This window comes from Oncorhynchus keta, chromosome 34, assembly GCF_023373465.1.
Source record: "Oncorhynchus keta strain PuntledgeMale-10-30-2019 chromosome 34, Oket_V2, whole genome shotgun sequence".
Classification (NCBI taxonomy): Eukaryota; Metazoa; Chordata; class Actinopteri; order Salmoniformes; family Salmonidae; genus Oncorhynchus; species Oncorhynchus keta.
The window spans coordinates 58,485,531-58,510,178 of NC_068454.1; the positions used below are offsets into that span (position 1 = coordinate 58,485,531).

At 42.0% G+C, this 24,648-nt stretch overlaps 3 protein-coding genes across 5 annotated transcripts in view; all 3 read right to left on the reverse strand.

The window, feature by feature from the left end:
- Positions 1-208: 208 nt before the first annotated feature.
- Positions 209-4,382, reverse strand: LOC118373627 (serine/arginine-rich splicing factor 10-like). Of its 2 annotated transcripts, none has more exons than XM_052494153.1 (6): positions 4,182-4,382; positions 2,838-2,944; positions 1,810-1,911; positions 1,350-1,533; positions 1,170-1,220; positions 209-992 (listed from the first exon to the last, which is right to left on the reverse strand). In XM_052494153.1, exons 1-6 carry the CDS (start codon positions 4,244-4,246, stop codon positions 764-766), a joined length of 738 nt encoding a protein of 245 aa, XP_052350113.1. In that variant the 5' UTR covers positions 4,247-4,382; the 3' UTR covers positions 209-763. The 2 variants fall into 2 exon arrangements, with proteins under 2 accessions (XP_052350113.1, XP_052350114.1); XM_052494154.1 differs by lacking the exon at positions 4,182-4,382 and adding an exon at positions 3,100-3,262.
- Positions 4,383-14,511: 10,129 nt separating this feature from the next.
- LOC118373628 (fatty acid-binding protein 10-A, liver basic) lies at positions 14,512-16,046 on the reverse strand. The gene is made up of 4 exons (XM_035759816.1): positions 15,843-16,046; positions 15,220-15,392; positions 14,830-14,919; positions 14,512-14,626 (listed from the first exon to the last, which is right to left on the reverse strand). Exons 1-4 carry the CDS (start codon positions 15,907-15,909, stop codon positions 14,576-14,578), a joined length of 381 nt encoding a protein of 126 aa, XP_035615709.1. The 5' UTR covers positions 15,910-16,046; the 3' UTR covers positions 14,512-14,575.
- A 1,115-nt stretch (positions 16,047-17,161) lies between these two features.
- Positions 17,162-24,648, reverse strand: part of myom3 (myomesin 3) — a 74,336-nt gene continuing 66,849 nt past the window's right edge. Inside the window, exons 30-37 of one of the 2 annotated variants that reach the window (XM_052494155.1) lie at positions 21,382-21,469; positions 20,552-20,590; positions 19,973-20,078; positions 18,869-19,032; positions 18,543-18,579; positions 18,304-18,326; positions 18,131-18,186; positions 17,162-17,797 (exon numbers count right to left, since the gene is read on the reverse strand). In XM_052494155.1, coding sequence (XP_052350115.1) covers positions 17,531-17,797; positions 18,131-18,186; positions 18,304-18,326; positions 18,543-18,579; positions 18,869-19,032; positions 19,973-20,078; positions 20,552-20,590; positions 21,382-21,469 — 780 coding nt within the window. In that variant the 3' untranslated portion in view covers positions 17,162-17,530. Of the gene's footprint in view, positions 17,798-18,130; positions 18,187-18,303; positions 18,327-18,467; positions 18,580-18,868; positions 19,033-19,972; positions 20,079-20,551; positions 20,591-21,381; positions 21,470-24,648 lie in introns of both variants that reach the window. The other variant, XR_008090375.1, reaches the window with a different exon arrangement.

A 24,648-nucleotide genomic window follows, 5' to 3' on the forward strand; every position in this document is an offset into this window, starting at 1 on the left:
GTGATGCCATTGCACCAGCATGGTCCATTATCGTTGTGGAACACTTGACACCATGTAGAATAAATAGCCTGAAGAATAACGGCTGTTCTGGAGGAGGGGAGGGCGACCCTGGTAATAGATAGATAAGTGTACCTAACAAACTGTCCGGTGTCTCGTCCATACTTTCAAGGGAGCGATATCTTTGTACAACCCAAATGATTGAGAAAAGTTAAAACTTAACATGTTTAATCCACAGAGAAAACACTGCTGCAAGAATTGAACAAACAAAATAAAAACGGATTTAAAAAAATGCAGACTTTAGTTACATCAAATGTACAAAAATAATAGCAGTAAACTTGATGGCTAGATATCACTGCAAACTCCAGATGGATAACTTGTTCTCTTATAAATGGGTTTTTGCACTCAATTTCTATAGCCAGAGGTTAATACCTGTTAGCTCAAAACAAGCAGTACCATGACATTTCATAGTTGACCAATTCTTATGCACTGAACTTAATTCCATTGGGTTCTCAAATAATATAATTAAACAGATATGAAGGTAAATTAAAAACAGACAATTTTCTTTAGAGGTGAATGAAACTGAACTAACAAAAATGACTATCCATCTGTAGGGACAACCAGCTCTGTTGAATGGTATCAGCCCAGAGATAACATGATAACTCAACTAATGAACCGAGGTGGGGTGTGTAATAGCCACTCACTAGATGCCATATTCAAAAACATCTTTAGCTACAGAATAACAGGGTTTGAGGGTGGTGGGGTCCTAGGATCTGGAGCGAGATCGGGACACAGATCTCGAGTAGGAGCGGCGACAGGCCTGTTTCTGGGAGCCAGAAGAGGGGTGGAAGTCCTTGACGGGGCTGGGGGATTTGGACTGGGACTTTGTGTCTTTGGGCCTGGATCTGGGATGAGAGGGGGAGCGGGAGGCGGAGCGGTTACGAGACGGGGGTGCGTGGTGCATCCTGTGGTGTTCACGTGGAGGGCCCCGGTACCTGGTAGAAAAAAGGAAGATGGGATATGAACAGGACAATCAGTCAACACACTAATGAATACACCGGCTTGACAAATGGTGTTCTGAAAACACATAGGCCTATGCAGTATAAATGCAATCGTATTGCACTGTGCCGTGTTAGGTAAGTCAGAATACGGAGTCGTATACATTGGTCTACCTGTTATTTTCATGGCTTCTGCTTCGCCTGTGCCTGCCATTTGACCGAGAGCTGTAGAGAGAAAAGTGAAAGTAAGAACCAGTCTGCATACAAAGGCATTTCGGTCTGCAATGAATGCCCCTTGGGAAGAAGACTTGACAAGTGAAACAGTGGTTTCGTTTCAGTGTCAGAGGAACTCACTCTCTCGGGCTCTCTGACCTCCGAGGACGGCGGTCGCAGGAAGGGCTGCGCGACCGGCGCCTTTCGTAGCTGCGACTGCGTCTGCGTCGGCCATCGCCGCGTTCGTAGTCGTCGTAGCGGGAGAAGGAGCTGCTGCGGGACCCTCTGCGAGGAGAGCTCTCCTTAGTCTTCATCTGGTTGGGGGCTGGAGGGACAAGAGTCATTCAAATTAAATACTGGGCACAAGGAGTTGAGCAAGAAGGGTTTTAATTATAATTTTGCATGCAGGTTGGCAATGATTTTTACTAGTCTGAGACTCAAGTCAAGATATTACCGCTAAAAGTGATGTAGGCTTAGTTAGACTCTCCTTAGATTCTTGGGTAAACTGTTCCGACAGTGAAACGTACAATTCACGTTGAATTGATTGGTAGGTAGTAAATAGTGCATTTATACAGGGCACCTAAATAAAACCCATTCTTACTTTTTCGGTCACCCTGTGCAAACTGGATCTCGATCTGTCGACCACACACCCACTTGTGGTCCAGGTTGTGGAGGGCATCCTCTGCATCTCGCACGTCCTCGAATGTGCTACAGACTGTTAAGGCTTTTTACTTTTACTTGTGGAAAGGGGTGTGGGAATGGGGAGACATGTACTTTAATTAAGTAAAGAGGCTGGTACCTCCAATTGTGTGCCAACATGGGATAATAGTAACCTAAAAGATTAAAAACAACATGAAGCTGAAACTTTTCAAATTTCGGGGAGGTAATGAGAACAAAGGCTATACAAATGCAACATAGAAATCTTATTTCAGTAAACTTGTATACACTTAAAGGTATCATACAGATATGATTTTCTTGCTCTTTTGTACAGAGAACAAACACACAGAGTAAAATATTTGGAGGTGAAGAGCAAGGCTTCTATTTGGTAGGATACAAAACATTAAGCTTGTTACCTTTAACATGCTTGACCTTTGAGCTTCACCTTGACCATAACACTAACTGCTTGCCAGAAGAACTTGATTTCTGGCTTGTCTTAGAAAATAAAAGGATGTTTTGGGCTTCGGCAGACAAATGGAAGCCTTCATGCTCTCTTTTCTCCTCCTTGTATCTTCATGCTTTAACTTTGCTCTGTGTTCTTTTCCCACTATTTCGTGTCGCCCGAAATCATTATGGTCCCTTTGGCTTGAAGCTACTCTACACCAGCCTTTACATTCTTTGTTGGGGTTTCTCCAGAACTGTACGTCGAACATTTCTAGGGTAACAGAAGCAATTTATTTGAGAGAGGAAATGTTGATTAATGTCTGTACACATTTTACTATGTTTGAATGTTAATGTTCCCCTCCCATGAACCAGTATAGCCTATTTTTAGGACAAATATACAATAATTACTTCAAAACAGTAGGCAAACTCAAGACGTGTGACATCGTCAACATGACCCCCACGTGTGAATAATAATAATGCCCCGAATGAAAGACATGTTCATTAATACATTACATCAGGAGAAAGGATATTGAATGTAAGCAAATCCTCTTGGTCGCCGTGTAGAGAAGTCAAGTGGAATGTAGACATCTACAATAGGCCCATAACGACCAAATTCACGGCGTAGTTCCTCTGGCCTAAAGTGTTATGAAATGACATGACATTTAGTTTAATGGCCAGTAAAGTACAACCCTATTAGGCAAATATTAAACCAGTGTGATTCGAAGTTCAAACCTGCAACTGTGGCCAATAAGAGAACCTTCAGATTCAACTAAATTGTCTTAATACTTACCATAGAAATGTGGGTATAAAATGTGACATCGGACAAGAGGTATTTCATGCACTACAAGCCAGGTAGATGGAAGCCTGAGTGCCAGTCTGTCTGTGCCATCATGCCAACTCCTGTCACTCATTGTCATGTTTGGCATGCATGCAAGTTAAGCCCAGGTACTGGTTCTCCATGATATGGAGTTGGCAAAAGAGCAGAAACAGACAGTCAACCAGTGATGTAAAGTACTTAAGTAGTACTTTATTTTTACTTAAGTCGTTTTTAGGGGTATTTATATTTTTACGACTTTTACTTTACTACATTCTTGAAAATGTATTTTTTTACTTTTTCCCTGACACCCCAAAGTACTTTTTGAATGCTTAAGCAGGACAAGCAGGACAAGAAAACCCCTGGTCATCCCTTATTGCATCTGATCTGACAGACTCACTAAACACAAATGCTTTGTAAATTATGCCTGAGGTCCTGTGCCCCCCTTGCTATCCGTAAATTAAAAATTAAAAAAGATTAAAATTGTGCCGTATGGTTCTTAATATAAAGATTTATATTTATACTTTCAATGCGTACTATTTATGGAATTACATTTCCTTTTGATACTTAAGTATATTTAAAACCTATTTAAAAATATATTTTTTTACTGGGTGACTTGAGTCGTTTTCTATTGAGGTATATTTACTTTTACTATGACAACTGGGTCATTTTTTTCCCACCAATGTCGGCAACCTGGCAGATAGATGGATGGCCAGCTAAATCAGGTTATTCATAGTTGGTTCAAACAACTCTCCTGTTTTTGTGCACACCACTATATTTGGTGCAAACTCATGTGCAGCCTAGCAGACATGCTAACGTTAGCTTGCTAAGCTTTGTATCAAAGCTATAAGTAGATCAGCGAACTTTTTCAGATAACGTTAGTTGGATAGCTAAACTAGTTTAATTTTGTATATGGTGAAAAACGTTAAGGCAACAGACAACACTTAGCTACACGTTTTCATTGTAAATGCTAGCTAGCTAAAATCAGTAAACAACAGTTTAGCCACCTAGCTAACGTAGCTGTACCTCGCACGCCCGAATGATTCTATCATAGCTACCTGGATTCGTCGGAGATGTTTCTAATGAAGAGTGATGGGTTAGGTGGTCTCATGTACCTAGCCATTGTAAAATATTGTTATTACGGTTGAAATTTCCAATCTAATTTAATATCAGTAAATTATAGGACTTGTTCTAGCTGTAGCAAAAAGCAGCGAGGTAGTCTCATCAATTGGCGAACAGAGGCCAGCGCGCAGGCTCAAATACCATTATTTTAGCCCAGCCCACCAGGGGTGGCCTGGGCATCTGGTATTTTGGGCAAAGGAGTGTTTAGATGTTAAATGATGAGTATCCACGGCCGGCCCGCTAATTAGGCAAGATTAGGGCGAGTGGGCACTGCATCTCAGTGCAAGAGGCGTCACAACAGTCCCTGGTTCGAATCCAGGCTGCATCACATCCCGCCGTGATTGGGAGTCCCATAGGGCAGCGACACTTGGCCCAGCGTCGTCCGGGTTTGGTCGTCATCGTAAATAAGAATTTGTTCTTAACTGACTTGCCTAGTTAAAAAGGTTCAATAATAAAGACAACACACAACCTCACATAGGGTGTGTTCGTAAATTCAACCTGGAGTGGCAGAGGTGCTCAGAGTGCGCTCTGGGCATTTGTAAATTCAGAGTATTGTCAGATTCTCCGAATTTATGAATGGACAATTTCGCTAAGAGTGCATACTGGACTCTACGGCCGAGGAGTAGGGTTGATCCGAGCCGTTCTGACCACTCAATGGGGTATTGTGTGTAGATTGAGGGGGGAAAGGATTTAAGTCAATTTTAGAATAAGGCTGTAACGTAACAAAATGTGGAAAACGTCAAGGGGTCTGAATACTTTCAAATACACTGTATATGAAAGTTAAATTTCCAAACCCGTATCACTAGGGATAATTAATAATGCTTATAAATGTTAAAACAGTGTCGATAGTTCACATATATCCAGCTGTCCTCCATACCATCAACTAGGAACCCAAGACAGGCACTGGCTGTAAAGTCACCTTGGGCACCCTTGGGTTGGAGAGCTAAGGTCACTGCAGAAATGATTTAGACTACTATCTAAAAAACATAGGAAAAGGACAAAATTAGAGTTTTGCATGTTTGGGGTAGGCCTGGTTTGGGAGAGTTGTGTGGAAGGGTTTCGAGCACTGAGGTATTTCAGCGTCCAACGTGGTCGACCGTTGTTTTCAACGTAATCTACTCACATTCGCATACTCCGTTTCGGGGTCGCTGCAATCTGCTTTACATAGTCAATAATACCTTAGTGCACTGGAACAAGCATGAGCATCAACAACGTCGTCCAGAAGCATGGCAGACATTGGATGAATATTAAGTGTTTTTTGGCACAAAGGTGAGAGGTTTCCACTAGATAACACAGCCCAAACAAGTTGAAATTGGCTACATCGTAAACATGTATGACAACAAAAATATGCTTTTTAGGGTTAAGTTTCAAATCAGATTTTAAGACACAATGTAGAAATAGGTGGGGTGTTGTCTTTGTGCCTGTGCTAACTAGTGTTAGCCCCTGTTCTCCAGTAATCTGAAGAGGTATGCAGCAGTGACTGGGACTGGAAATCGACCATAGAATTTTTCTCAAAGCCACCAGCCCATTTTATTTAGCCTCATACGAACCATCCTGTTTTGTTATGCTGATATCCGTGTAGTGAAACAGAATGTAAGCTCGCAAGATCAGGATGAGTCGTATGACGCTACCTATTTTTAGCCAAATAATGGAATGTCGACAGGCTGAAGACCTACATTTGATAGGCAGGCCCACTGGGCTAAAAATGGACCAGCCCTTGTTATGGGTGTACAATGGCACGTTGATGCCATCTGTTGGTAAATGTTCATTACTGCAACACCAGTGTTTTACCAGTGTGCTTGATATATACACCCTGATGTATTGCAATGTGTTAAACATAACTGGTTACTCACAGGGTCGGTCCTTGCCGTTCTGCCGCCCTAGGTGAGACCAAAAAAAATGAACGCCCAAAAAAATTATGTTCCAAGTGTTTCCAAAACTGTATTGCATGCGAGACATATTTGCGTTCAGACAGAGCATTTGGGAAGCGTCGGGTCATTTGCCTCACAAGGTTAAAGGGGAGGTCCAATGGCTCATTGTAATGCAATGGAATTGGAGTCATGAATAAGGGTTACAGTAGGGATATGGATATAATAATGAGATACTTATGTCTCCTCCCTAATGATGGGATTCGTAGTCTACAGTTTCAGAAGGCGGGCCTTCCACAAGCTTCCCATAATAAGTTGGGTGAATTTTGGCCCATTCCTCCTGACAGAGCTGGTATAACTGAGTCAGGTTTGTAGGCCTACTTACTCGCATATGCTTTTTCAGTTCTGCCCTCAAATTGGCTATGGGATTGAGGTCAGGGCTCTTTGATGGCCACTCCAATACCTTGACTTTGTTGTCCTTAAGCCATTTTGCCACAACTTTGGAAGTATGCTTGGGGTCATTGTCCATTTGGAAGACCCATTTACGACCAAGCTTTAACTTCCTGATGTCTTGCGATGTTGCTTCAATATAACCACATAATTTCCCTCCTCGTGATGCCATCTGTTTTGTGAAGTGCACCAGTCCCTCCTGCAGCAAAGCACCCACACAACACGATCCTGCCACCCCTGTGCTTCACGGTTGGGATGGTGTTCTTCAGCTTGCAAGCCTACCCCTTTTTCCTCCAAACATAACGATGGTCATTATGGCCAAACAGACCAGAGGACATTTGTCCAAAAAGTACGATCTTTGTCCCCATGTGTAGTTGCAAACCGTAGTCTGGCTTTTTTATATTGGTTTTGGAGCAGTGGCTTCATTGCTGAGCGGCCTTTCAGGTTATGTCGATATAGGACTCGTTTTACTGTGGATATAGATGCTTTTGTACGTGTTTACTCTAGCATCTTCACATGGTCCTTTGCTGTTGTTCTGGGATTGATTTGCAGATTTTGCACCAAAGTATATTCATCTCTAGGGGACAGAATGTGTCTCCTTCCTGAGCAGTATGATGGCTGCGTGGTCCCATGGTGTTTATTCTTGCATACTATTGTTTGTACAGATGAACGTGGTATCTACAGGCGTTTGGAAATTGCTCCCAAGGATGAACCAGACTTGTGGAGGTCTACAATGTTTTTTTCTGAGATCTTGGCTGATTTCTTTTGATTTTCCCATGATGTCAAGCAAAGAGGCACTGAGTTTGAAGGTAGGCCTTGAAATGCATCCACAGGTACACCTCCAATTGACTCAAATTATATAAATTAGGCTATCAGAAGCTTCTAAAGCCTTGACATCATTTTCTGGAATCTTCCAAGCTGTTAAGGCACAGTCAACTTAGTGTAGGTAAACTTCAGACCCACTGGAATTGTGATACAGTGAATTAAGTGAAATAATCTGTCTGTAAACAATTGTTAGAACAATTACTTGTCATGCACAAAGCAGATGTCCTAACCGACTTGCCAAAACTATAGCTTGTTAACAAGACATTTGTGGAGTGGTTGAAAAACAAGTTTTAATTACTCCAACGTCAGTGTATGTAAACTTCTGACTTCAACTGTATATACACGAGGCTGTGTCAGAGGAAGGCCCCATAGACCCCCCTATTTGTTTTGTACATTGCTGCTATTCACTGTTTTATCTATGCATAGTCACTTCACCCCTACCTACATGTACAAATTACCACGACTAACCTGTACCTCACCACAGACTCGGTACCCCCTGTACATAGCCTCGTTGTTATTTTGTGTTACTTTTTATTGTGTTTTACTTTTAGTTTATTTGGCAAATAAACTCTCTTGAACTGGGCTGTTGGTTAAGGGCTTGTAAGTAAGCATTTCACGGTAAGGTCTACACTTGTATTCGGCGCATGTGACAAAGTCTGATTTGATTTGAGTTTGTGGTGGTAAATAGACAGCTACGAAGAACATAGAAAAACTCTCTTGGTAAAGTGTGGTTTACAGCTTATCATGAGGTACTCTACCTCAGGTGAGCAAAACCTCGAGACCTCCTTACTATTAGATTTTGTGCACCAGCTGTTGTTAACAAATATACACAGACCGCCACCCCTGTTCTATCTTGCTGATACAGCGTAAAAACCCACCAGCTGCATCTTATTCATGTCGTCGTTCAGCCACGACTTGGTGAAACATAATATATTACAGTTTAATGTCCTGTTGGTATGACATACATGATCGTAGTTTGTCTAAACACACAATAGCACAATTGGTTAGGGGACCGTAAAACGGCAGTCATCTTCTCCAGCGCCGTTGTATAACTGTTCAGAGACTGTGAATCAGGCCTTTATGGTCTAATTGCTGCAAGGAAACCACTACTAGACACCAATAAGAAGAAAAGACTTGCTTGGGCCAAGAAACATGAGCAATGGACATTAGACTGGTGGAAATCTGTTCTATGGTCTGAGTCCAAATTTGAGATTTTTGGTTCCAACCGCCGTGTCTATGTGAGATTCAGAGTAGGTGAACGGATGATCTCTGCATGTGTGGTTCCCAACTTGAAGCATGGTGACACTGTCAGTGATTTGTTTAGAATTCAAGGCACACTAAACCAGCATGGCTACCACCGCATTCTGCAGCGATACGCTATCCCATCTGGTTTGCGCTTAGTGGGACTATCATTCGTTTTTCAACAGGACATGACCTAAAACACACCTCCAGGTTGTGTAAGGACTATTTGACCAAGGAGAGTGATGGAGTGATACATCAGATGACTTGGCTTCCACAATCACCCGACCTCAACACAGTTGAGATGGTTTGGAATGAGTTCGACCTCAGAGTGAAGGACAAGCAGCCAATAAGTGCTCAGCATATGTGGGAACTCCTTCAAGACTGTTGGAAAAGCATTCCAGGTGACTACCTCATGAATCTGGTTGAGAGAATGCCAAGTATGTGCAAAGCTGTCAAAGGCAAAGGTTGGCTACTTTGAAGAATCTCAAATATATTTTGTTACTACCCGATCCCATATGTTTTTTTTTCATAGTTTTGATGTCTTCACTATCCTTCTACAATGTAGAAAATAGTTTTTTTTTTTAAAACACTTGAATGAGTACGTGTCCAAACTGTTGACTGGTACATATTATTATTATCATTATTATAATAATAATTTTGATTCATCAGGGGGTGCTGCAGCACCCTCACCACCCATACTTCCCACAGCTATGAACACATCACTTAGGGTAGACAAATTACAGAAGGCTGATAAAGAACATTTATATACACCTTTCAAAATAACCACTTTGTGCTAGTCTAATAAATTAAGAGTTGACAACACTACTCTATATGTATATAACACGTTTTAGCATGGACATTGCCTTTGAGGGCTTCAGCTATTTTAAATTAGTCATCAGTGGGGATTCCTGTGGGTTGGGAGTGATCAGCCAATGAGCAAAGCATTGTCTTCTTCAAATTGAGTTGCACATGGTTAGTAAATGACTTTAAACTATATCGTCGCCATCTATTGGCTGCAATAAATAAATCACAAGATTTGGTTCAGTTCTCCGGCATTGCAGGTGGCGGTAAACCAATATTAGGTGTACACTTTTTTTCAAAACAAAAGAAGAAGAAAATGGAAGACTTTGAAATGGAGATAGCATGATCGCACAGATACAGTCCTCTATCTAACTGTATGAACCAAATACAAAATTATGTGAGTTGTCAATGGTCGCGTTCTACTGCTCAGACGTTTCATGCGTCAACCAATGGTTGCGTACCACGTCACCGACTGTGTCATCGACTGACAGATCGCTATAACATATGTCGTTAGCGGATACTTAAAATACCTATCCAGGCGTTGTAAGATCTGGCATGCGTCTGGGCAGAGGAACACGCCCAATCAATTACAAAAAAACTTGACCAATATGTAGATTAAATGTTCAATTGACCAATCACGTTGTTTAGGTGGAGAGAGTAGAAAAACCCATCTTTGGCGATGCATGAACGGGGCAGAGAGGTATTTGGGTATACCAGATTTGACTTTAATTAGAGTTACAGGGTGTGTTGAGTGATGGTGTCCCGTCCTCCCAGGCCATTGGCATGGTGCAGGCATAGATAAGGTCAAAGTAGTGGAATGGGATAGTTAAAAAATATATATATAATATTAAAAATATGCTAATATTAGAGTCCAGTTGGGGATGGTATTGCAACATATTGAATACCAACCACCATTATACTGAAATAATAATAATAATAAGAAGAAGAAGAACATATGAACTGGTTGTTTATTGGGCTTCCAATCTGACTCCATCTTTGCACATGGTTGTTGCCCGAATATGCACCATTTTAGAATGAACCTGTATGCCAGGGGTCTCAAACTCATCCCATGGAGGGTCTGATCGTTTCTGGTTCCCTTTCAATTAAGACCTACGCAACCAGGCCAGGGGAGTTTCTTACTAATTAGTGACCTTAATTCATCATTCAAATACAAGGGAGGAGCGAAAACCTGAGGACACTCACCCCTCCAACCCCGTGGAATGACTTTGACATGTGCTGTAGGCCTGTCGTGATTTTGATGGTGAAGAAGAAAGATCATTTGGGCATTTTGATTGACAGTCTGCTGGGTGAATACCTGTCTTAATCATTTTGTTTCTCCCACCTGGGTGAGCTGTCAAGCGTGCCAAGAGGGTGCAAAGCTGTCGTCAAGGCAAAGGGTGGCTACTTTGAAGAATCTCAAATATATTTTGATTTGTTGTAACACTTTTTTTTTGGTTACTACATGATTCCATGTGTGTTATTTCATAGTTTTGATGTCTTCACTATTATTTTACAAAGTAGAAAATAGTAAAAAATAAAGAACAACCCTTGAATGAGTAGGTGTGTCCAAACTTTTGACTGGTACTGTTTGTGTAGGGTTGGTTGGTGGTGCATTTCTGTTCAATAGGCATTTTTCATATCAATCTGTAACATGATCCACTACCGCACAGTAGGTGGCGGCATGCACAAACAAACGTGTGAATGGCATGAACCTGAAGTGTTTTGTGTAGGCCTAGCGAGCCTATCTGTGCTGGGCCAGTGCATGTGAGGATTTGATGTGTGTGTCAAACTAGCCCATTAAAACTGTCTGCTGGGTTTTGAAAATGTGTTAGATATTTATTATTATTATTATTATTATTATTATATTTCACTCATTTGTTGGTTGTTAGTGAAAGTTGGACTTTAGGAGCCTCATTGAAGTAGTCATTTGCAACATAAACCGTTTACTCCAAACAGAAGACGTTTTGCAACGAAAACAAGTGTTTGTATTGGACAAATTCAGGGAGGTCCATCCCCATTTCGTTCTGTTTGCTCTGTTTGCATCCTTTTGGTTCTTAAAACGGTAACCGGTTTCCATTGAAAGACGTAATGAATACACCCCAGTAATAATTATTTCAATCACCAACTCTATTTTGCAGTCATTTTATAAAATTGGTCAATGACCACGTGTAATTATGCCTGATACTAGGTACAGTGCATTCATGAAGTATTCAGACCCCTTCAACATTGTTTCCACATCATTTCAATGAAATGACGTTGAACCAATGTGGAATAGACATTGAATTGACATCTGTGCCCAGTGGGGCCATCTGGCGTACTTCCCGGAGAGAGCCCACAGGAGCAGCTCAATGGAAAGATCAGCCTGTCCTGAAGTCATCAGGTGAGAATCACAACTTCAAATAGTGGCTAAACAGTATCCCCTGCTTTGGTTTTATTGGCCAATCAGTTTGAACACCTGTGGCCACCTGTGTATTTAGTAATGACCATGTACGCTGAGGAAGGTTTCAGCTAAAAAAAACAATAACCCCGTACAGTGGACAAAAATATAAATGCAACATGTAAATTGTTGGTCCCATGTTTCATGAGCTGAAATAAAAGATCCCAGAAATGTTCCATACGCACAAAAGCTTATTTCTCTCAGGTTTTGAGGGAGTGTGAAATTGGTGGCAATGAGGTTATGATGTTGGCAGGCATAAGTTACGGACAACGAACACAATGGCATTTTATTGATGGCAATTTGAATGCACAGAGATACCGTGACGAGATCCTGAGGCCCGTTGTCGTGCCATTCATCCGCTGCCATCACCTCATGCTTCAGCATGATAATCCACGGGCTCATGTCGCAAGGATCTGTACACAATTCCTGGAGGCTGAGCATACCCTGCATACTCACCAGACATGTCACCTTTTGAGCATGTTCTGGATTGACATGTATGACAGCGTGTTCCAGTTTCCGCCAATATCCACCAACTTCGCACAGCCATTGAAAAGGAGTGTGACAACATTTATGGAAAATGGTGGTCACACCAGATACTGACTAGTTTTCTGATCCACGACCCCTACCTTTTTTTTTATAAAGGTCTGTATAACCAACAGATGCATATCTGTATTCCCAGTCATTTGAAATCCGTAGATTAGCACCTGTACATACATTCATTTGAATCAGGATACAGGTTTTTATTTTAGTTGTACATCTTGAATGTAAATTATGCATTAGCGATTCAGTGGTTTGTTTTACAATGTAAAATGAGTTTATGTACCCGACTTGAAAGAGCACTGTGAAATTATAGACTGTGTATTTTGAATCATATGTGAAATCTACACTATCGGTCAAAAGTTTTAGAACAACTAGTCATTCAAGGGTTTTTCTTTCTTTTTACTATTTTCTACATTGTAGAATATTAGTGAAGACATGAAAACTATTAAAAAAGTAGTAACCAAAAAAGTGTTAATCAAATTGAAATATACTTTATATTTGATATTCTTCAAATAGCCACCATTTGCCTTGATGATAGCTTTGCCTTGATGACACACTTGGCAATCTCTCAACCAGCTTCATGAGGTAGTCACCTGGAATGCATATCTATTAACAGGTGTGCCTTCTTAAAAGTTCATTTGTGGAATTTCTTTCCTTAATGCGTTTGAGCCAATCATTTGTGTTGTGACAAGGTAGGGGGGGTATACAGAAGATATCCCTAATTTGGTAAAAGACCAAGTCCATATTATGGCAAGAACAGCTCAAATAAGCAAAGGGAAACGACAGTCCATCATTACTTTAAGACATGAAGGTCAGTTAATACGGAACATTTTCTTGAAGATTCTTCAAGTGCAGTATCAAGAACCATCAAGTGCTATGATGAAACTGGCTCTCATGAGGACCGCAACAGGAATGGAAGACACAGTGTTACCTCTGCTGTTACCTCTGCTGAAAAGTTAATTAGAGTTATCAGCCTCAGCAATTGCAGCCCAAATAAATGTAACAGACACATCTCAACATCAACTGTTCAGAGGAGACTATGTGAATCAGACCTTCATGGTCGAATTGCTGCAAAGAAACCACCACTAAAGGACACCAATAAGAAGAAGAGACTTGCTTGGGCCAAGAAACACGAGCAATGGACATTAGACCGCTGGAAATTTGTCCTTTGGTCTGGAGTCCAAATGAGAGATTTTTGGTTCCAACCGCTGTGTCTATGTGAGATGCGGTGTGGGTGAACAGATGATCTCCCCATAGGTATTTCCCACTGTAAAGCATGGAGGAAGAGGTGGCTTGGGGGTGTTTGCTGGTGACACTGTGATCTATTTACAATTCAAAGGCACACTTAATCAGCATGGCTACCACAGCATTCTGTAGCGATAAACCATCCCATCTGGTTTGTGCTTAGTGGAACAATCATTTGGTTTTCAACAGGACAATGACCCAACACACCTCCAGGCTGTGTAAGTGCTATTTGACCAAGAAAGAGAGGGATGAAGTGCTGAATCAGATGACCTGGCCTCCACAATCCCCAAAACTCAATCAAATTGAGGTGATTTGGGATGAGTTGGACTGCAGAGTGAAGGAAAAGCAGCCAACAAGTGCTCAGTATATGCGGGAACTCCTTCAAGACTGTTGGAAAAGCAATCCAGTCGAAGCTGGTTGAGAGAATGCCAAGAGTGTGCAAAGCTGTCATCAAGGCAAATAAAATAAAATAAAATTGTATTGGTCTCATACACATGGTTAGCAGATGTGAATGTGAATGTAGCGAAATGCTTGTGCTTCTAGTTCCAACCCGTGCAGTAATATCGCAAAGGGTGGAATATTTGAAGAATCTCAAATATAAAATAGATATGTATTTGTTTAACACTTTTTTGGTTACTACATGATTCTATATGTGTTATTTCATAGTTTTGATGTCTTCACTATTATTCTACAATGTAGAAAATTGTGAAAAGCAAGGAAAAACCCTTGAATGAGTAGTTGGTCTAAGACTTTTGACCGGTAGTGTAGATTGAATACTTTTCTGTTATCCAATCAGTGTTTACTGTGTATTAGATGATGCACAGCAGCATGTTCACAGCACACGTAATAAACCACACGTTTTACGTCAAGCAAGTTTATTTAAATAGCCAAGGACTGCCCCCTGCCTGCTACCATTCCAGGTTTACAACTTTTTGCTCCTCCTGATGAGTGACGTAGAGCCCACTGTCAGCGTCTGAAATGGGTGAGGTAGTGAAAAGTGTTTAGTTACTGTGGTCAGGTCACTATTATACAAATAAAACCACCTAAGGTAGAAATAGCCAGCTTGTTTGACCTGTGCCCCATATGTCACAACTGTATATGCTGATGTTTGACACACTGTACTGACAGATGTGTAGTGTGTTATTCTTCAGTGTTACCAACATTAGGTCAAATTACCTCAACCATCTCTCCGCCTTTGAGCTCCTGGATGTGTGTGAATTTGTCTGTGTTGCACATCAGCTTCCCTCCCGCCAGTCTGACCGTGCACTGTAGGGGCCAGAGAAGAGAGAGGCGATCAGTAATGTGTAGCAATAACGAGTGACGACAGATGAGCTAAGAAACTTGGAAGACTGAACAAGACATAACACTAACTGCAGATACAAGACGATCGTCTTGACCCCCCCTCCCTCAGAAGACAGAACATCCATAAGACAGAACTTTTAAACTACCAAGCATTGCTGGACTTCAATTCAAAGATGAAACCTGTCGATTTAACAATATGTCAGTGAATCAATCAATACTTTCATATGTATAGATTCACCAGACAGGTAAATTGGGATTGCCTACCTTGAGCTTCTTGCCATCCATGGTGGTGATGTCAGCCTCTTTGCCGATGGTGAAGGAGTTAGTGATGGACTTTCCAGGAGTTTTGGAGGTGATGACGAAGTCATTGCCGTTCTGCTGGATCTCAGTCACGGGCTTGATGTCTTTGGCCAGCTTGATAACGTCTTCTGGGAGTGCTGATGGATGGGCAGGAGGTTGACTCATTAGCTTAGGATTGGACCCATGGTCCTTCTGTAGCTCAGTTGGTAGAGCATGGCGCTTGTAACGCCAGGGTAGTGGGTTCGATCCCCGGGACCACCCATACGTAGAATGTATGCACACATGACTGTAAGTCGCTTTGGATAAAAGCGTCTGCTAAATGGCATATATATGGAGGCAAACCCTACCTTTTCATTTTGGGTCATAGTTGGGAATCTATAGTCGAATCTCTTGTATTTCCTTGATTCCTTACATCCTCTCTCCTTTTCAAAACTCATTAGATGAGAGGGTCAGAGGGGAGGTACCATTAATCTTCTAGCCTCCAATGAGTTTTGAGAAAGAGGACACGAGGAATCAAGCACATACATTTCAGATTCAGCCCTAAACAACCCTATAGGTGCAATGTAATGAATCTTTAGGAAACTCACAGATGGCCCTGAGGAACTCCTCGTAGTTCTCCTGAGCATACACCTGCCACGTTCCACTGAAGGCCATGTCGTCTGTGTCTGTACCGGTCCGGTTTCTCCTCCTTCACCAAAATAGGTGAGACAGCTGTGCGAAGCTCAACACAAATGTAGAAACGGCACTGTGTCCCTCACAGCTACTTATATCAGCAGGTAGAAGGGGCTCCGCTCTGTGCCTCTGTGTCTAATCAGTAACACAGCCTCTGAAGTAATGTTCCTCATTGTTTGAACAACCCAGAGTTCACTTACATCTCTGTCTGGCATGACCCCAACTTCCAGTTGTCTTGGGATGCGGAAGAGTACGTTATGTCCGAGCTGTGCTATCGTATAGTCATAAAATGACATATGCATGGGTTTTACTCATCCCAATAGATTCTGAAACTTCTGACACACAGATCTCAAGTTTGTTTCGGGAGAGCCCTTCTTGCAATACTGTCCTAAATGCAGACCTGGGTTAAATTGCTGTATGAAATCATTTTGAATACTTTAGCTGGGCTTTATCGAGCGTGCCTAGTACAATGGAACCGGTAAAATAGTTGCAAAAGTGCAAACCAGACCATATGGCACTCCGGGCAGGCTAAAGCAAACTCTGAAACTGTTTGAATAGTATTCAAACCCAGGTCTGATGTCCTGTGGAATCTTCCTACTCCACTGTTTAACCAGGCGATGGGTGAATGACACCTTGGACAAAAGCTTGTCTATCAGTTCAGAAGACATGTCTTAGCTACTCTTTGCTCGCATAATAATTGTTTCTAATAATCATTGAATGACGAATCCCTCCGGCAGACATCTCAAACAGTGCAAACAATAACATCAGAAGCATGTTGAGGTGAATGAAACCGTGTCAAGCCACCAAGATCAAATGACTTTATTAGCAGCACACAAGCGATTGCAGAGACGCATGATATGACAAATACGGTATGTGGAGAGCTAACAGGCTAATAGACCTACTTAAGCTGCAGGTGCAGACTCTGAATGAGCGAGATTGCTGCCTCATTATACACGGAGGTCAAAGCATGAATTAGGTTGATGTGTAAAAACGCACTTGACGTGTCGTTGCACCTCTGTAATCTGCTCCATGTGCAATGACTAACATGACACGTCTGGTGAAGTACAACATGGGAGATAATTGGAATTCGGATCAAGTCTGCTGCTGTCAAGACATGGAATGAACATTTAACGTGCTCGCCCTGGCCAACGAATCCTACTTCCGAGCTTTCTCGTCCCTGCTCACAGGTCCTATTATTTAATTGCTCCAGAAAGAAAGGGGCGACATCATAAAATTATAGCTGACACTCTTGGGATATTTATTGGTAGTATAATGACACAAGAATACAGGCTATTGCAGTTTTGACTGGGCCACAAATTGACCGCATTCCCTCTTGCACATGTAACTTCTTAGTCATTGCTTACATCCCAATGCCAGAAATATGAACTGCTTCTTATATTTCACTCCTCAGTATAACTCTAATTGAACCCCATGAAAACTAACTGGCTGAACCACCATACAAACACAACCCACTGGGCACACACTGGTCGAATCAACGTGGTTTCCATATCATGTGGAACCAGCGTGGAAAAGACATTGAATTGACGTCTGTGCCCAGTTGGAATCCTCTCTTAGGGCAACAAAACCAACACTCCTTCCTTCCTTACATCTCCACTGCATCGGGCGGAGGCTTCTCGCCGTGCTTGTACACACTCACGGTCACGTTGACCGTCTGAGTGCCGTACTGGTTGCGCACAAAGATGCTGTAGTTGCCCGTGTCCTCGCTAGTCACGTTGTTTACAGTCAGAGTGCTGCACTTATTCTCGTTGGCGATGTTGAACTGGCCCCCCGAGGCGATGCCTTTGTCGTTCCTCAGCCAGAACATCTCTGGCGCAGGGTCACCATCAGTGAAGCAGGTCAGACACAGAGACTGAGGAGGAGAGAGGGAAATAAAGATGACATGATTCACAACAGTCAATGTAAATAGGAAAAATGACCAAATATCACTTATCACTGTTGACATGGGCAGGTAAGGTTATTTAAAAAGAAATACGTATTGGAGAAGATGCTGATCTTAGATCAGTCCCCCTTGTCCATTTAATTGTATTCATTATGATCTAAAAGGCTAAACTAATCCTAGATCAGCACTTCTACTCATTGGTCTAACAGTACAATCACACAAATTGGACGTAAAGGATAATGAAGTACTGGTGAACATGGTAACCACGTAATAGGACAGTATTATTTCCCAAAGTTAACCTACCTTATTCTCCATGATAGCCACCACATCTGGTAGCCCCTTGGTCACCCTGGCCCGATCTAAAGCAATGAGAAGGACATTTACTCCCTTTTAATCATCCACAGGAAGCTCATTCAATCATTCCAGTGTACAGAAAATGCAATTATTAAGAAACAATGAAAGAGTAGGCTACTCACTTTTCTCAGCAACCGCCACTTGCCTTTGTAGCAAAAAGCAAGGGTAAAAACTGGTAAATACATTTGCAAATGGTTTCATTGCCATACTATATGTCAACTCATCAATATTGAATATAGAACCGTTTTCTGTTTGCCCATGTGAGAATAGTGATTGAAAATAGTACCTGCAATTGTTTGTGTTAGTGTTTACCACTGCAAGGCATGCTGGGAACGCACCATCAATATGGTACTGCACTTACTTCAACCTCTGGTATTCCAACAGAGCATCAGCAAAGGCTTTTGAAGAGAGAAAGAGAGAGATAATTCAATATAGATTACTGTAAAAGTATTTAGGAAGAGTGTAATATTCATTAACTGCCTGTCTCGAAAGATGTGAATGTAGATCAAGATTGCAGACACATTGAATTATAATTGAGTAATAATAGTCCAATTCGGAAGTTTTACATTCCAGCTCTGAAGACATTGACATGAATCTGAAGCAGTAAAACCCCTGTATGAAGCCTATTTCGCTTAACTGCTTTGAGACGATACTGCTTTTTGAGTGAATCAGACTGGTCAGACTAACCTTGTCCAGATAGGTCTAGTGAGCGGGTGTGCTTTTCTTGACCATCAAACATCTCCAGAGTGTACTTCCCCTTATCGTTCTCCGTGGGCGCAAAGACCTCGACCCACAGCTTCTGCATACTGCTGCCAGGCTTACACCTCTCCAACTGGTCAATCCTACTCTCCCTGGTACACAATGAAATAGAATATGTTAATACAATTGAATAGAATATTGTTTTTCTAAAATCCAACAAAAGATACTTCCATACAAGGCCATGACTATTTATGTCTGAGGGCTTCACTTGTTCAGTCTGTTTGTAAAAGCCTTTACGTTTGGTCTTTTTTCAAACTGGTGAGATGAGATGGATTTGGGATTAAGGGCTCAGACTGTCTCACTAAGGAACCTGTGGGGCGATGTGAAGAAAAACACAAATGCTAAAGCAACTCTGAGTTAAAATTAGACAACAAACCATGTTGCTACAGCAGTGCCCTTACAGAAAAATCACGACTTCACGAGTGTAGTTTCGTGTTATCACATGTTGAGTTACATGTTGTCACATTAACTTCACATAAGATCACATGAAGACGTGTTTTTGGAACACTCCACCTGTGTTCAGGTGAAATTCATGTGTTTTTTCCGTGTTGCGTTGTCATCAGCTCTGGTAATGGAGAGGTACAGGATGTGCAGGCTCTTGCTCCAGACAGGCATCAACACAGCTGATTCAACTAATCAAAGTCTTAATGATTAGTCTATTAGTTGAATGAGGTGTGTTAATGCTGGATTAGAACAAAAGCCCGCCCTGTTCCGTAACTCTGTAGAACCAGGGTTGGTGGTTGGTGCAAACCATAAAAGCTGCCAGCAGGTGGCGATAAAAGTCCAGTCTCTGTTCACTGTATGATGTTTCCCTTAGACACAGATTTAGGATCAACTTCCCCTCCCCCAATCCAAACCTTAACAATTAGCGGGGAAAATGCTAAACTGACCCAAGCTCAGCGCCTAGGGGCAACTTCACCCTACTCTGTATAGCATAGGCTGACTGTATAATGTAGACAAAGTGGATACAGCAGGCCTGGAGCACAGCCCGTGTGGCAGGGCAGAGTACAGAGGCCAGGCCAGGGAACTCACTTGAAGTGCCAGCTGGTCTTCATGTAGCTGATATAGTACTTGAGAGAGCAGTAGAGCTTGAAGCCCATAGCAGTGCATTGAATCCTCACTGGGCCTGCAGACAGCGCTGTGCCACAGAGAGAGGAAAAAGTCCAATTCAGAGAGATGATACTCTGTGACAGAATGTAATTGTTGGGATATTGACAGTTAACAGGGCAGGCTCAGTATGGCCATTTTCTTGCATTTGAAAGACGGTACAAAAAATACGAAATAACGGTTGTTTTTTTCTTTATGATCTTTTACCAGATCTAATGTGTTATATTCTCCTACATTCCTTTTACATTTCCACAACATTCAAAGTGTTTCCTTTCAAATGGTACCAAGAAAATACATATCCTTGCTTTAGGGCCCGAGTTACAGGCAGTTAGATTTGGGTATGTCATTTTAGGTGAAAATTTTAAAAAGGGGGCCGATCCTTCATCATTTAATGACTTCGTTGTTCCCATCCAAAAATTGTTCATAAGAATGCTTGAGAAGTCACTCCTGTTTCGGTACTGAAATGTTGGCGTAATAGTATTAGGAAATCCATGCTGAACTTACCACACTGTTTGCTCAGGAGCTGTAGGAGCTTGTCATACTCTGTAAATAAAGACAGAATAATTATATCTCCAGACATTGGGCTCTATTTAAGCGATAAGGTCTGTGGAGGTGTGGTACATGGCAAATATACCACAGCTAAGGGCTGTTCTTATCAATGATGCAACGCGTGAGTGTTCCCCTATTGGCCCCTGGTTCACCTCTGACCTCTGGGCTGGGTCTCTAAGCGCTGTGATTGGTCTACAGTGTTCCTGCCGGGGCCAACAAGAGTCAACAAAAGTGTCTCCCATCCGGCTGACCAAAGTCCATATAGGACATTCTATGAACGCCTGGATACAGTCATTAGCAGTGGTATATTGGCCATATACCACAAACACCCAAGGTGCCTTATTGCTATTATAAACTGGTTACCAACAGTAAGAACTATTTTTTTGTCATACCCGTGATAAATGGTCTGTTATTCTATGGCTTTCAGCCAATCAGCATTCAGAGCTCAAAACACCCAGTTTATAATGTTCATTAACCTCTATGCATAATATTACACTATGTGCAGTCTCAGTTTCTGCATCTTCAGAATAATCATGAGACATAACAATAATGCACTTTGAAATTGCCTCATAACAATGTAACTTGAGAGACTAACATTTCCCTGATATTTTGGCTAGACCGGGGCCCGTATTCACAAAGCTTCCCAGAGTACTAGTGCTGATCTAGGATCAGGTCCCCCCCAGTCCAAGTCATCATATTCATTAGGCTCTACGAAGCAAAACTGATTGCTTTACAAACATGGGCCCATGTCTGTGGTTGTCCATGACAGTGCCACGACATCTCACCTTCATCTAGTAACTCCAGTGTGCTGACATCCTGTCCTCTATCATCAGACGCCACGGCTTTGTAGTGGCCTGCCTCCTTCTTAGTCACCTGAGATTCACCAGAGAGAAAAAACAGTCAATCATTATGACACACACACAGGCACGTCAGCACGCACATACACACAGGGTTTGAGAATACCCTAAACACATTTGACTTTCTGTACACAGACAATCCTACCCACAGGGCACAGACGCCAATTCAATGTCTATTCCACATTGGTTCACCGTAATTTCATTGAAATGACGTGGAAGCAACGTTGATTCAACCAGTGTGTGCCCGGTGGGTAATCATGCAATGATCTATAAACACTCATACTGTAGAGACACTCTGACACATTCTGTGTGTGTGTGATGATCACTGATCAAATCAAATTGTACTAGTCACATGCGCCGAATACAACTGGTGTAGACCTTACAGTGAAATGCTTACTTACAAGCCCTTAACCAACAAAGCAGTTAGAAAAATACAAATAAGAATAAGAAATAAAAATAACAAGTAGTTAAAGAGCAGCAGTAAAATAACAATCGCGAGACAATATACAGGGGGTACTGGTACAGAGACAATGTGTGGGGGCACCAGTTAGTCGAGGTAATTGAGGTAATGTAGGTAGAGTTATTAAAGTGACTATGCATAGATAATAACAGAGAGCAGCAGCTGCGTAAAAGGGGAGGGGGACGCAAATAGTCTGGGTAGCCATTTGATTAGATGTTCCGGAGTCTTATGGATTGGGGGAAGAAGCTGTTTAGAAGCCTCTTGGACCTAGACTTGGCGCTCCAGTACCTTTGTCATGCGGTAGCAGAGAGAACAGTCTATGACTAGGGGGGGCTGGAGTCTGACTATTTTCAGGGCCTTCCTCTGACACCACCTCGTATATAGGTCCTGGATGGCAGGAAGCGTGGCCCCAGTGATGTACTGGGCCTTACGCACTACCCTCTGTAGTGCCTTGTGGTCGGAGGCTGAGCAGTTGCCATACCAGGCAGTGATGCAACCTGTCAGGATGCTCTCAATGGTGCAGTTGTAGAACCTTTTGAGGATCGAAGGACCCATGCCAAATCTTAACTTAATGATGGTGTTGGAGTTGTGCCTGGCCGTGCAGTCATGAGTGAGCAGGGAGTACAGGAGGGGACTGAGCATTAAATAATACCTGCAAAACACTTGTCTCAACGTCAACAGTGAAGTGGCGACTCCGGGATGCTGGGCAGAGTTGCAAAGAAAAAGCCATATCTCAGACTGGCCGATTAAAATAAAAGATTAAGATGAGTAAAAGAACACAGACACTGGACAGAGGAACTCTGCCTCGACGGCCAGCATCCCAGAGTCGCCTCTTCATTGTTGACGTTGAGACTGGCGTTTGCGGTTACTATTTAATGGACCTGCCAGTTGAGGACTTGTGAGGCATCTGTTTCTCAAACTAGACACTAATGTACTTGTCCTCTTGCTCAGTTGTGCACTGGGGCCTCCCACTCCTCTTTCTATTCTGGCGAGAGGCAGTTTGTGCTGTTCTGTGAAGCGAGGAGTCAAATCAAATCAAATGTTATTTGTCACGTGCGGCGAATACAGCAGGTAGACCTTACAGTGAAATTCTTACTCTCAGGCTCTAACCAACAGTACAAAAAAGGTATTAGGTGAACAATAGTAAAAAAATTAAAACAGCAGTAAAAAGACAGTGAAAAATAACAGTAGCGAGGCTCCATACAGTAGTGAGACTATAACAGTAGCAAGGCTATATACAGTAGTGAGACTATAACAGTAGCATGGCTATATACAGTAGTGAGACTATAACAGTAGCAAGGCTATACAGTAGTGAGACTATACAGTAGTGAGACTATAACAGTAGCAAGGCTATATACAGTGAGACTATAACAGTAGCAAGGCTATATACAGTAGTGAGACTATAACAGTAGCAAGGCTATATACAGTAGTGAGACTATAACAGTAGCGAGGCTATATACAGTAGTGAGACTATAACAGTAGCAAGGCTATATACAGTAGTGAGACTATAACAGTAGCGAGGCTATATACAGTAGTGAGACTATAACAGTAGCAAGGCTATATACAGTAGTGAGACTATAACAGTAGCGAGGCTATATACAGTAGTGAGACTATAACAGTAGCAAGGCTATATACAGTAGTGAGCTATAGGCTACAGTAGTGAGACTATAACAGTAGCAGTAGTGGCTATAACAGTAGCAAGGCTACATACAGTAGTGAGACTATAACAGTAGTGAGGCTACATACAGTAGTGAGACTATAACAGTAGGCATACAGTAGTGAGCTAGCAGGCTACAGTAGTGAGACTATAACAGTAGCGAGGCTACATACAGTAGTGAGACTATAACAGTAGCATACAGAGGCTATATACAGTAGTGAGACTATAACAGTGAGACTATAACAGTAGCAAGGCTACATAGAGTAGTGAGACTATAACAGTAGCAGTAGGCTACATACAGTAGTGAGACTATAACAGTAGCGAGGCTATATACAGTAGTGAGACAGTATAACAGTGAGACTATAACAGTAGGCTATATACAGTAGTGAGACTATAACAGTAGCAAGGCTATACAGTAGTGAGCTATAACAGTAAGGCTATATACAGTAGTGAGACTATAACAGTAGCGTAGTGGCTACATAGGCAGTAGTGAGACTATAACAGTAGCGAGGCTCCATACAGTAGTGAGACTATAACAGTAGCAAGGCTCTATAACATACAGTAGTGAGACTATAACAGTAGCGAGGCTATATACAGTAGTGAGACTATAACAGTGAGACTATAACAGTAGAGGCTATATACAGTAGTGAGACTATAACAGTAGCGAGGCTACATACAGTAGTGAGACTATAACAGTAGCAAGGCTATATACAGTAGTGAGACTATAACAGTAGCGAGGCTATATACAGTAGTGAGACTATAACAGTATACAGTAGTGAGACTATAACAGTAGCGAGGCTCCATACAGTAGTGAGACTATAACAGTAGCGAGGCTATATACAGTAGTGAGACTATAACAGTAGCAAGGCTCCATACAGTAGTGAGACTATAACAGTAGCAAGGCTCCATACAGTAGTGAGACTATAACAGTAGCGAGGCTATATACAGTAGTGAGACTATAACAGTAGCAAGGCTATATACAGTAGTGAGACTATAACGAGGCTATATACAGTAGTGAGACTATAACAGTAGTGAGTGAGACATAACAGTAGTGAGACTATAACAGTAACAGTAGAGG

Bases quoted from the DNA above. Each gene is read 5' to 3' on its own strand.
- LOC118373627 (XM_052494153.1), bottom strand. From the start codon at position 4,246: ATGGCTAGGTACATGAGACCACCTAACCCATCACTCTTCATTAGAAAC. The intron at 2,945-4,181 runs GTAGCTATGATA...ATAACACTTTAG, and splicing joins AACATCTCCGACGAATCCAG to GCCAGAGGAACTACGCCGTG. The intron at 1,534-1,809 runs GTAAGAATGGGT...TTGTCCCTCCAG, and splicing joins TGCACAGGGTGACCGAAAAA to CCCCCAACCAGATGAAGACT.
- LOC118373628 (XM_035759816.1), bottom strand. From the start codon at position 15,909: ATGGCCTTCAGTGGAACGTGGCAGGTGTATGCTCAGGAGAACTACGAG. The intron at 14,920-15,219 runs GTAGGCAATCCC...TGGCCCCTACAG, and splicing joins TGGATGGCAAGAAGCTCAAG to TGCACGGTCAGACTGGCGGG. The intron at 14,627-14,829 runs GTAATTTGACCT...CACCCATTTCAG, and splicing joins AAGGCGGAGAGATGGTTGAG to ACGCTGACAGTGGGCTCTAC.